The sequence below is a fragment of the Gopherus flavomarginatus genome, chromosome 2 (genome assembly GCF_025201925.1).
Source record: "Gopherus flavomarginatus isolate rGopFla2 chromosome 2, rGopFla2.mat.asm, whole genome shotgun sequence".
NCBI classification, from domain to species: Eukaryota; Metazoa; Chordata; order Testudines; family Testudinidae; genus Gopherus; species Gopherus flavomarginatus.
In genome coordinates this window covers 164,992,836-165,004,974 of record NC_066618.1, presented here as the reverse complement: position 1 = coordinate 165,004,974, position 12,139 = coordinate 164,992,836, and the positions used below count along the sequence as shown (strand labels likewise).

Below are 12,139 nucleotides of genomic sequence, written 5' to 3'. Positions count from 1 at the left end.
TTCTGTCTCCCTTACTTATTTTCTATCAATCAACATCTAAGTGCTTATATAAGTGCCCATCGTTCTAATATATGAGTAGGTGACTATTAATTGGACCACTCATTGAGTAAGGCATTATTCCAAGTAAAGATCCAAACTGTACTAGGGACTCTGTCTAAAAGCAGGGTCTCGTCTCAGTCAGAGACAGGATATTGGGTAGTGGATCGTCTCTCTTACAAATCCTATATCAAGTGACTGAACAAACAGTGATAACAGAAGTATTATCTGGGTCTGGAAGTAAAATGCATTGAACCTTCTCTCTGTCTAGACACTGATATGGTCCTAGATGGGCCACTGGTCTAATCTATCCTGACAATTCCTAAATTCAGGCGATAGAACTGCCCAAAAACATTTGAAATATGGGATAGAGAAGCAGCACAAAAAGCACCTCCTGGGCATGCACTGGCATTTCTGAACATCTGCTGGTGACATCAGCTAAATGTCTGAAAATGAATTATTGCCTTTATTCTATCTTTCCACATAGTGTAATAGCTGATTTGAATGTATGTCAGATCATTGCCTGGATACATTTTCCTTATGTCAATATTTTTGCTACCAAACAGTACACAGCACTGTACCTGAAATCTTACAAACTGGCAGGGTGCTATTACAAAAGATTACTTAATTGTAGATTACTACTGTACATTTGAATTTCAATAGCATATTAAGTTGTCAGACTTAATTACTGTTATATATTTAGATTATGCCACAGATTATTTAGTTCAGTACCTAGGTTTGCCAACCTGTTCACTTTGTGACATGACAGGGTGATAATTACAGCATTACAGGAAAACCTAAAAGTTTCCATGGGAAAGACTAGGAGCCCTTGGCATTCAAGATGTCCCTAATAAATGGTCATTCCTGTGGGTGTAAATAATGTTGACCTCCATGGGGGTCTGGCTCACTAAGAGCTCTTCAGTTGTATACCCCTGGGGACAGGTAATGTCTGGAAGAGATGTGGTGGGCTCAGATGGAGCTCTCTGAAATGTTTATGATGAAATCCAAAACCACAAGACACATGGCTGGTTCAGGCTTTTTTACAAACTCCAGACTCAGATCATATAGCTGCAATGTTGACATAAAAGGCAATGTTCACTTAACTTTCGAGGAACCTAGCTAGGACTTCTGCCTCAAAATCATGACAAATGTCCAACTTTTGCAAGGTTGCAGATTTGAAATGAGGTGGTTTTACTTACAGCTGCAAAGTTTAGGATGATGGAGAATCAGGGTCAGAAAGGTGGCTGGATGTCCAGCCAAGTAATTGAATGGTCCATCAGCAAATGATAAATATTGCATAGAAAAGTCCAGCTTTTAACTGTCTTTTTTAAAACCAGGTTTGCTGCTTCATAACATACATAGACAGGTATTTTAAATTGGTCCCTTCTGTATTTGCTAGCTCCTCAGATTATGATGATGTTAAAGAAAGATCTTCTTAATCTATGCTCTCTGCTCCTATTTTCCAGACCAATAGTTACTGTCAGCCAATGCTTTTCTACTCTTGGTCCCCAAGATCAATCTGGGTCATACCAGGGGCAGGTCTTCATCAGTCATTGGTTCTCTGGTATGAACCCCACACCCCCTAAAAAAGGGATCCTGCATTCATGAATGTGCTGCAATCCCATTTATTTCAGATGGACTACTTTGGACTATTTGTTGGTTCCCCTGCACTTGCTTTAGTTCTTCTTCTCTATTTATCTTCTACATGTCTCCTCCCTGACCCCAGTTCTGTGAACAGTTAGACTCTGTCTGCACCAGGTTTTTGGGGAGGCTTTTTGTGTTTTTTTTTTAAATTTTGTCTTGGACTGTCAAGCTATGCCAGTGAAAACCCCAGTCTAGATGTGCTACACTGGTATGAAATGGAGCTTGTACAAGCTAGTGCAATTTATACCAGTAAGTTACCATGGTGGGTTACAACAGTAGAAGCCCTGATTTGCTTCTACTGGGAAACAGGTCTACATTACTATTTTAATCTCAAGCTTCCAAAATATAACTATAGGTGTCTATCCTGTGCTGTGGGCACCTGCTCCACACATTAAATTCACTGAATAAGAAGATGTATTTATAGGTAGCCATTCACTCCTTCCTCCAAAGCCTCCTCAAAGAAAAATAAAGGAGCTGTATTAGAGGTTTGTAGCAGTGCAACCACAGTATTGTATATAGACTGGTCCAAATTTCCCTAGTCTAAGCCAAACACCCATTTAACTTTAAGAACACAGCGGTCCCAAGAAAGTCAATGCGACTATCTGCATCTTAAACTTCAACATGTGTCCAAGTGTTTGCAAGGTCAGGGATCTTTTGAGATAAAGCCCCTGCATGAATGGTTTTGCCAGCCTCACATCAGCTGAGTTTAGCAAACTGTTTGGACATCCTCTATCTCTGTGGGCTCTTTTCTCTCCCCTACCCCCTTCTAGTTCTTTTACTTGGCTTAAATCAAGTAACCAAGCTCCTCTCTTTTCCCCCGACCTCACCAAAATGGAGACAGAGAATAGAACCCGCCCCCCCCCCTCGCTTCCTCATTTATATTTAGATCATCAGCTGACCTCATGAGGTTCCTTAGTTGCTACCATTATTCAGCTATTTCACCTGGAAGTATTCCCCTCAATTAATGCTACCTGAGATAATCTCAGCAGCAGGGAGCTACCTGCTAGAATTTTACTGCAAGAGATTTTAAACCTCTTCAGCACCACACACATGGCCCCCTTTCAGCACCATACACAGTGGCCCTGCTGTAACAATGCTCATAAAGAAAGGAAAGATCAACCCTAATTTGCACTTGAGGCCAGATTTTCAAAGGTATTTAGGTATCTAAATATGCAAATAGGCACCTACTGGGAATTTCAAAAGTGGCTAATCAAGTTAGCTACCTAGGGTAGGATCCATGAAGCGATTTAGGCACTGCAATGCTGAACGTTATAACACCTAACTTTTAAGTACCTAGAAAATCACAGGGACAACACTGTGATCAATAAAGCCGGGTTAGGCATCTAGATTCCCTACTAACAATGCATGGGGAAAGAGAGGTGCCTCAGAATGCGATCCACAAAAGTCAGCATGTGAGGCAGGGAGTGGCCTAAGCTAGCTGATAGGGGAAAGGAGTGCTAAGCCCAGCTCCTCCCATGGAACAGTCAGAGAGAAAGCAGGAATGACCTTATAGTATAGTGGTTAGGGATCCACCTGGAAGGTGGGAGAGGACCCGTCTACCTACTCCAATCACTTGTTATTTATCCACAGTGGAACAGCTTCAGTCAGAGACACTGAAGGAGCCCCATACCAGACTATCCCATAGCTCAGTGGTTAGATCCGCTCCTGAGAGGTGGGACCCCCTCTATTCAAATCCTTTCTCTCTGCTGACAGATGGGGGAATTAAACCTGGGTCTCCCACATGAGTAACAGTTATAAAATGGGTACCACTACCTCCTCCTCCAGCTGGCTTTTGAATGGGACCCAATCCAGTAGATGTGCTCAGAGGCAGCCTACTGGATTGTGCCCTGCACATGACTTAGGCAGCCGAATGCCTATCTTTCCCCAGCTCCAGAGTCACTCTGAGGTTTTGGCAGGAGATAGGTGGCACAGCACAGACAGAGGAGCAGCAGTGAGTGAATGCCAGTGTCTAAAGCTTAGGCACTTACGGGATTTTTACAGAGGAAAGCTAGGCACTGAGTGAATTTAGGTGTCTACAAAGTTAGGTGGCAGCCAAGCAGGAGATTTGGTGCCACACTTGGGGATTTAGATACCTAACGCACAGTACCTTAGTTACTTCCTGGACTGACCCTTCAGACAGCCTAAGGGCAGCTTTCAAGTACAGGACTATCTGATCTAGCAAGGCTGGGGACTTTTGTTTTTATATGTGAGGTTATTAAAAAGAAATAGTAATTCAAAAAAGTAACATTTTTACTTTATCTCCTGCCTTTAACCATTGATGTCTTTACTGACCACTATTTTGATTTTTACAGGTGGACTACAAAATAATTAAGAGGAAACAGTGAATCTAGTGGTTATAGCAGTGGGAACTGGGACACTTGGGTTCTACTCCAACCTCTCTCCCCTTAGTTCATAACCTGCTGGCTAATCATATAACCTCTCTGTGACTTGATTTACCCATTTGCAAACGGGATGTAATAATAATTTACTTCTTCCTAGGAGGTGAATGTCTATAAGACGGTTTTGAGATCGTCATATGAAAAGCCCTATAGGAGTGTAAAATATGGCTTCAATCTTTTGTTGTATCAGCAGGGACTTCCTACAGGTAGACCCAGCTGCAGGATCTGGGCCTATAATTAAAAATAATTACAGTAGCAAGGAATAAAGTGGGCTGGATATTTTAACAACACATCTAATGAATCTAGAAAGAGGAAAGATCAATTTATACTCAGAAGGTGAATCACTAAACAGATTTAATGGCTGGATCAGGGAAAAGGGTTTTTTTTTTTTTATTGATGATAACGTCCTTTAAGTGAATACTACTTTTCTGTCCCCAGAAAACAGTGTAAATCTGAGAAATGACCTTAACTGAGTAGTCAAGGATTTATGAAATTGGGATTGTAGTCACTTTAGGGATCCAGAACTCACTAAAAGTGAGTTAGGAGAGAGGCACCTTATATATACCTGAGTGAAAAACCTAGAATAGATAGAAAGGGATCATGTTGGGGAATTCTGTCTTTTGTCAGAAGATGTCAAAGCTGTTCGAGTCAGTGGTGATAGAATCTCTTTTTCTTTATTCAGATTATTTTTTTAGAAAGAACTGATCACAGTAATGAGTAATAAAAACAAGAATGATTTGCATCTCCACATTGCCTCTCGGCCAAAGACCTCAACTCATGTTGCAAACAGTAATTAATTTGGCTTCACAACAATCCTACAACTTTGATTACAGAGGTGTACAATGGGGTGCAGAATGGCTAGGCAGTTGCCCAAGGACACACAGCAAGTCAGTGGTAAGGATAAGAATAGACCTGATGCCAGGATTCTTGCTCTAACCACTCCTTCCCAAACCCATAAATAGAACCCAGGAGCCTTGACTCTCAGTTCTCTGCTCTAACCACTAGCCCACACTCTATCCATAAGTCAGGAAGAAAACCCAGGAGCCCTGATTTTTAATCATCCCATCTTTAACCAGTACACTAGACTCCGTCACTGAAACATAACCGAGGGGTCCTGGCTCTCACTTCTATATTCTAACTATTAGCCCTTTTCTCCCTCTCCAGAGAAGCAATCTGATTCCTTATACTCTTGTCAGTATCCTTGTCTCTCCTATTCTGGGGCTGAGCATTGAGCTTTTTCATTATCCATGATATAAGATTCTTTTCCCCCATCCCTCTTGGTCATTTTAATGAATGAGGAAATCAGAGGCATCTTATTCCACGTGCTCTGCTTCCGTGGAACAAATCATCTTGTCATCTGTCTATCTCCCAACAGAATTGTTGGAAAGCGACATGGTGTGAGGAAGGATAGTCTTGTAGTTAAAGCCCAGGAGTGAAGATCTGAGATCTATTCCTGCCTTGTTGCTGACATGATGTGTGACCATTGGCATAGGCCCAGATCAACAAAGGTATTGAGCCCACAATGCCTGAATACCCTTGAGGACCTGAGCCACGTTGCCTAACTTCTTTATGCCTCAGTTTAAAGAACTGTAAAACATTGATAATACCCACCGCCCTGGGGGCTTACTGGGGTTAATTAAAGTTTATAAAGGGCTCTGAAATCTTCTGATGGACAAAGCTATAGAAGTATTTCCAAGAGAGGTGGGTAAAAATGTACTTGAGGAAACTGCTCAGATGGGGTGGGAAGAGTTGTTTTTCTATTTTTCTCTATTATTGTTATTTTCATGTAAGGCGTTTGGATTCTGCTTATCACAAGTTTTCATGATAAAGGCAAAAATGCTGAAGAGAGGCAATGATTGATAGTAATAAATTTCTTTTTATTCCTGTAGATGTATCAATCTAATCTATCTCCATACATACAAAGATGTATGTACAGTAGCTATAGCTATCTATTATGGATAGAGAGATACAAACATATATATATATATATATATGCATACACATGTGTATATACATATATACACATACACACACACGGTATATCTATCTATCTGTATGATCGATATATAGATCTATAACTATAGATCTAACTTTATATCTATGTACAGATCGCTTTTTAACTAATTAATCTGTTTCAGCTACATGTTCCTCGTACTCAAACATCCCTTATTAGTTACTTTTTCTTCTTTTCTAGTCCTATATTCATATTGTTTTGTCAATTTATTATTTAAAAACGTATCTCTGCCTTACTCTAATCTTTGCTTTGGCACAGCCATTGTTTTAAAAGCCTTGTGAATGATAATAAAGCATGGGAAAACACTTAGGAGAGCCATATATTTCTCAGCCTGTTTTCAGTTAATTAATACTTCTCCTTTCCCAAGAGGAGGACAAATCTTGGCTCCCTTGCCAAATGAAGGGAGGAAGAGAGATGCAATAAATATTCTGCTGGACGGGATGTTTTGCTTCCATGGCAATTCTGTGCTACAACTGCTGCTTAGATGAAAACAGCAGCAACCCACCCCCCCAAATCCCCCATGGGGAAACATACAAATCTCTTACCTGTGTTGAAGGTCAGGGAGTGTGTAATGCATCTGCCATCTACCACTGCCCATTAGCTCCATTCACATAGGCTTTTGCAAACAAAACTGAAGCTACTAAAGCTTCAGAAGTAAGCATGGATGCACTCCTCCATTCCTCATCCTCAGAAGGTAGAAACCCGAAGTATTGCTCTGAATTTGGAAGAGTCACTGATCATGGGTCAGCTTTAGGCCAATTCCACCAATTCCCCCGAGGTGAGCCCCGCGCCTCAGAGCGCCCCACACCCAGTGAGAATCTCTTCCCTGGCTAGAGGTGCCTTTTTAATTTTTACTCACCTGGCAGTGCTCCGGGTCTTCGGCAACACTTCGGTGGTGGGTACTTCACTTGCTCTGGGTCTTCAGTGGCACTTCGGCAGCAGGTCCTTCAGTGCCGCCAAAGACTTGGAGCGAGTGAAGGACCCGCTGCCGAAGTGCCGCCGAAGACTCAGAGCACAGCCTTGTGAGCACAAGCCCCACGTGTTTTTTTTACATGTTTTTTTGTTGTTGTTGGTCTTCCCTGCCGGGGCCCCGTTGAAACTGTTCAATTTGGGCCCCACACTTCCTAAAGCCGGCCCTGTAATGTATTTATCTTTTGGAGGGATAGGCTAGTGACTAGAGCAGTGGTAAATGAGGGGGCAATGCCCAGTGGGTGGTGGAGAGAGAAAGAGGACACAGATGATTCCTCATAAAATTTTTCAATTTGACTGTGTCGTGTTTTGCTATAACACACTGGGTGGCTCTCTGAGCACACGGAGAATAGGTCCCAGAGACCTACTGGTTTTCCTTCCCATTAAACACCTGCTTGTCAAGCAGAAAAGTGTCCTTCCACACTCCCTGACTCACCTCATTACTTAAGCTTTCTCTGTTTTTAATTTTTTTTTACAATTATTTTATGCGAGGGGTTTCCTAGCAACCAAAGAATGGCCTGTGGGACATCTATGCCCCTATGGTTGTTCCTGGCAGTGGTAGTGGGTATATTTCCCATTACACACTGCCCATTGGTGAGAATAGTTAGCTTCCTATTCTCCCTGACCCTTGCCAAGGAGTTGCTCTTAATTGGTGCCCCTCACCTCAAAGCTGCAAGATAGTGGGAACTGCTACCTTGTGTCCCTTGATTACTACCAAATCCGACACCAGTACTAAGGCAGACAGAGGGCAGTGGCTGCATTTTTTACTTCTTCATGTTGGACAAAGCAGGGCAGGGACTGTGGCAAGAGTTTCAACCTACAATCCGTCACTGGTAGGACCTTGAAAAACCTTAAAATTGCCGACAAAAAGTGCATGTTACCATCGTGGACGGTGTTAGTGCAAAGTCCTGACCCCTTTCAAGGTTTATGCAGAAGTAAACTGAAACATTCCTTTTCTAATGCTGCTGCTTGAGAGAGGAGACAGAGATTATTTTATTTTCCCTTGCTTCACCACATCAAGATGCTCATCTACATAACTGAGAAGTTCTTACCTCCAGCAGTTGAACGGCACTTAAACTGCATAGACCGGATGTTAAGAGTGGCTAAAATGCTTTCTGTGTCCACCAGAGTTGGGTTGGTGGAAGCCCTCAGGTTAGAAGACAGGATGGTACACATGGTGCAGTACCTTATGTTAACTGCCCTCAGGTCTGCACAGGAGAGACCGCTGCCCTGGTAAAAAACGACAGATAATTGGAGTATGAGATTGAGAGAAGGGAGAACATTAAAGGGTCATAGCTTTGGTTCAGATAAGCAAACACATTTCAGAAACTTCTCCAACATTCCTCTCACCAGCAAAGGTCCAGAAACAGAAGTAGAAACTGCAAAAGCTTTGAACTTCTCTTGTGAAATTTTGGATACTTTCCCACTTCTTGTAGGGAGCAGGTTCTCTGTGCTTCTGCAGGAAACCAAAGAGTGCAGAGGCACCCGCAAAGAAAACAAACTTCAGAGAAGTGAAAATTTCTCAAGGAATTTTTGGGTTCAGGTTCAAGTTTTGAGGCAGAGGATCAATTAAGTTCTTGTTGATCTGAACAGATTTGTCCATCCCTGATGAGAATACAGAATTGCAGAAGGAAAATCCAGTGGAAAACAAAAGAAGCAAAGTCCCTTCATAAGGGGAGTGCCAAATTTGGAGTTTTGCACATGGTTATTAAAAACATATTGAACTTTAAAACTGTCTAAAAATGGTGTGAGTGTGTGTATGAGAGACAGAGACAGAGAGAAAGTGAGAGACTGAACAAAGAAATTCTTACCGGGAATAATAGCAGTTTTGGGAAATTCTGGATAAATTTCCACTCTCTTTTCATATATTCCAGAGACCCAACAAAGACAATGTCTTTCAGCTCCTGATAAGTGAAGTTACTGGCTCGTAAAGGCATCACAAAGTTCCGTAGCCCAATCAATGTCGAGTTAGCATCTCCAAAGACACAAACCACGATATGATCATGCAGAGGTGAAGTAGTTTGTCCCTGGTGCTTCTAAATTAAAACAGAACAGCCCCCATGCTGCTAGTTTTTTACATTTTTCTTGGATCATTTTCTTACTGGATAATACCCCTGCCATAGAATCAGACCTTGTATAAAATGAAACAATTCTTCACAAGTTCTTTGAGTCCAAACTCACTCCCCTAAAGTTTTGATGGGAGGAATATAACATAGCACAGAAGATAGCCTACAAGGGTGAGGTGAGCTGCATGTTCAAATCCCAACAGTATCTGCAGAGCCGTACAGTCTTCTAAGATGGTAAAATAAATGTAAGGCAGTGTTGTATTTATGAGTCTTTCAGGTGAGCCTTTAAAAAGTAAGGTCCTGTTAGCTGTGCATGGATATTACAGATACAAGGAACTTTTTCACTAAGGATTGAAAGTTCACCTTGAAGTTGTGGTCAAAATCTCTCCCCCTCACCCACACATACATTGCTGTGAAGTGTACTCCTCTCAGTATATATGAGCAGTAAATTCCACGAAGCTTGCAACTTCCTGTCAGAAAACACAGGCTGATTGCTTTAAACAGAAGAATTTTACCTAGACATCAGATTAAAACCCATTCCTTTGGTGTGCTCAGCCAGAGTTCTGGATTTTAAAGGGACACTCCCCACCCTTTCTGCACTGGCTGCTCCTACAGTGCTAAGGTTTTGAGTGTATTCCATATCATGGCTAATCAGTACTTCATTGCAATGGTGGGATTAGAACTCCAGTCATCTTGCTCCGAAAGCACAGAGCAGTATTGCTTGGAACAAGCTATTAGCAGTATAGGGCCTACAATGCACAGTGGAGCAGTTCTTAGTCCCTCCAGTAGAGAGCAGTGGTGTACATACACACTTTTAAACCCTCTTCATTCCCCTCCCTCACAGTCTATTCACCTCAGCTTTACTGCCCTTCTCATCTGTGTCCCCCTCAAGCCTCTTCCCTTCAGGGTCCCCGCTCCCTTCTTTTCTGTCTATTTATCTGATATCTTCCCAACCAAACCCACCCCCAAATAAATAAATACATCCATACATTAAATTGTAGCAGTAACATGACACCTGCTGCCTGCACACTGTTCTCTCTGCTTGTGTTTTATACCATGGTCCTCATGCTGTATCTGCTACCCTGTGTTTGTGCATGAGCCCTCATTCTTGCTTGGTTCCTAGGCACCACTGCAGTCAATATGATTAATAACAACAACAACTTTGGCCAATTTGTTATTTGCATAGGATCTTATTTATCCAGTTATGTATTTATTATTAATTTCAGGGTTGGGGCCCTATTGTGCAAGGCATGGTACAAATGCACAGGAAGACATGGTTAGTCATTGTCATCTCATTTAAATCACATAGCTCAGGGGAGAGGCAGAGCAATCATGTTATGGAATTTGTTTCCCTATTTTTTGACCAGATGTATATTTGGGTTTTGCATTTCTGATTCTGTGATGTCATGTTTCCTTGTGACACACTACACCGTTGTTTTCATCATCCCCTCTGCATGACAAGGTGCTGAGTAACGAGATGAGACTGAGGAAGCCTTACTTGAATGGTACATGACATGTGTCCACATTAACCAGTCAAGAGCTGTCAGTGTACATGGTATGTGTCCACCTTAGCCAATGAGGTGTCACATTAGTAAGTCCTCATAACATTCTTTCCCCAACTGCTTCTCTTCCCAGAGAAACAAAAGCATTATGGCAGAGGAAACTTTCCTGATGAGAGATTACAATTATAACTAAATTAAATGATTGTCTCTAACTAATTGGATTAGTTTATATTGAATAATGAAACCTTCAGCTGTATTTAATGCAACATGCCTTAAGTCCAATGATTAATTTGTTGAATGGAGCTAAACAATTAAAAAACACAACCTATTATATAGTGTATTTAATAGAAACAATTGGAAAAACTATGGCTGCTGGAATCTGCAGAAAGAAATACTGTATGCAACTGCTAGATCAACAGGAGCAAGTTTGGTATAATAAGTAAGCAACAGGGACTGGCATGTCATTTTGGAGAAACAAGTCTACACACTTGGGTTGTAATTCCCAGCTTAAAGAATCACACTGGTGCTAGCCCTAATAGTGCTAGTGCACTAAAAAGAGCATAGCATGAGTAATGGGAGCAGCACCACCCTAGCACATATCCACCTGAGATGCTAGGTACGTAGTTGTGTTGGCCAGCACCTCAGGTTTCTTGCACTGCTGTGGCTACACTCTATTTTTAGCACACTGGTTTGATCAGACCTAGCGCTGATATGATTTCTCATGATTGATGGGTTTTAGAATCCTTTTACATGCTCAGAAGGAGGATGCTGCATTTCAAGCAGCATGAATTCCAACTGGCTGCAAGTCTCCCAGCTGGCGGAACAGCTTGAACATTCTGTAAGTCTGATGAAATCTTTGATCACCTCACTGCAAGATTTGGTTGCCTCCTCTCAGCAACCTGGAAGCTCAGAGCACCGCTTGCCATTTCTAAATGGAATTTTGTTCTTTTAAAACTAAAAAAAAAAAAGTTTAAAGATTCCCAGATTGGTAAAATCAGAACACACAAAGTCTTGAAATGTGCAATTAAGTCATTTTAAAAACAAAATATTTGAAAATCAGTTTCCCATTTGCCTACCTGCCAGGACCCTCTAGTGAATCAGCTGCCTCCCCACTCGTGCTGCATAGGAAAGGCCTTGCTGGGGAGCGATTAAGTATTATATTAGAGATATATTAAAAAGAGCCCCCTCTCTGTGCCCCACATATAGCCCTAGAAAGGTTGGGGTTCAATTCCCAGCTCAGCCACAGACACTTTCTATGATCTTGGGCAAGTCACTTAGCCACTCTCAGCCTGAGATTCCCATCCGTAAAATGGGGACAACACTCCCATGCCTGTCTTCTGCATGTAGTGTATACCTTCTTCGGGAGAGGGACTGTCTCCTGCTGTGTACATGTCAGTGCCTAGCAGGATGGGGTCTTCGTCTTGGCTGGAGCCTCCAGATGCTACTGTCGTACTAATAATAATAACCAGCAGGAGCAGATGGAACACCCTCGAGGATTGTACAGCTTCC

The 12,139-nt window shown here is 41.9% G+C and overlaps 1 protein-coding gene across 1 annotated transcript in view; it reads right to left on the bottom strand.

The window, feature by feature from the left end:
• The window catches only part of KCNU1 (potassium calcium-activated channel subfamily U member 1), a 91,594-nt gene that overhangs the window by 17,434 nt on the left and 62,021 nt on the right, over window positions 1–12,139 (bottom strand). The window contains exons 22-23 of the mRNA XM_050939924.1: window positions 8,874–9,098; window positions 8,115–8,292 (exon numbers count right to left, since the gene is read on the bottom strand). Of these exons, the coding sequence (XP_050795881.1) occupies window positions 8,115–8,292; window positions 8,874–9,098 (403 nt within the window). The remainder of the gene's footprint in view (window positions 1–8,114; window positions 8,293–8,873; window positions 9,099–12,139) is intronic.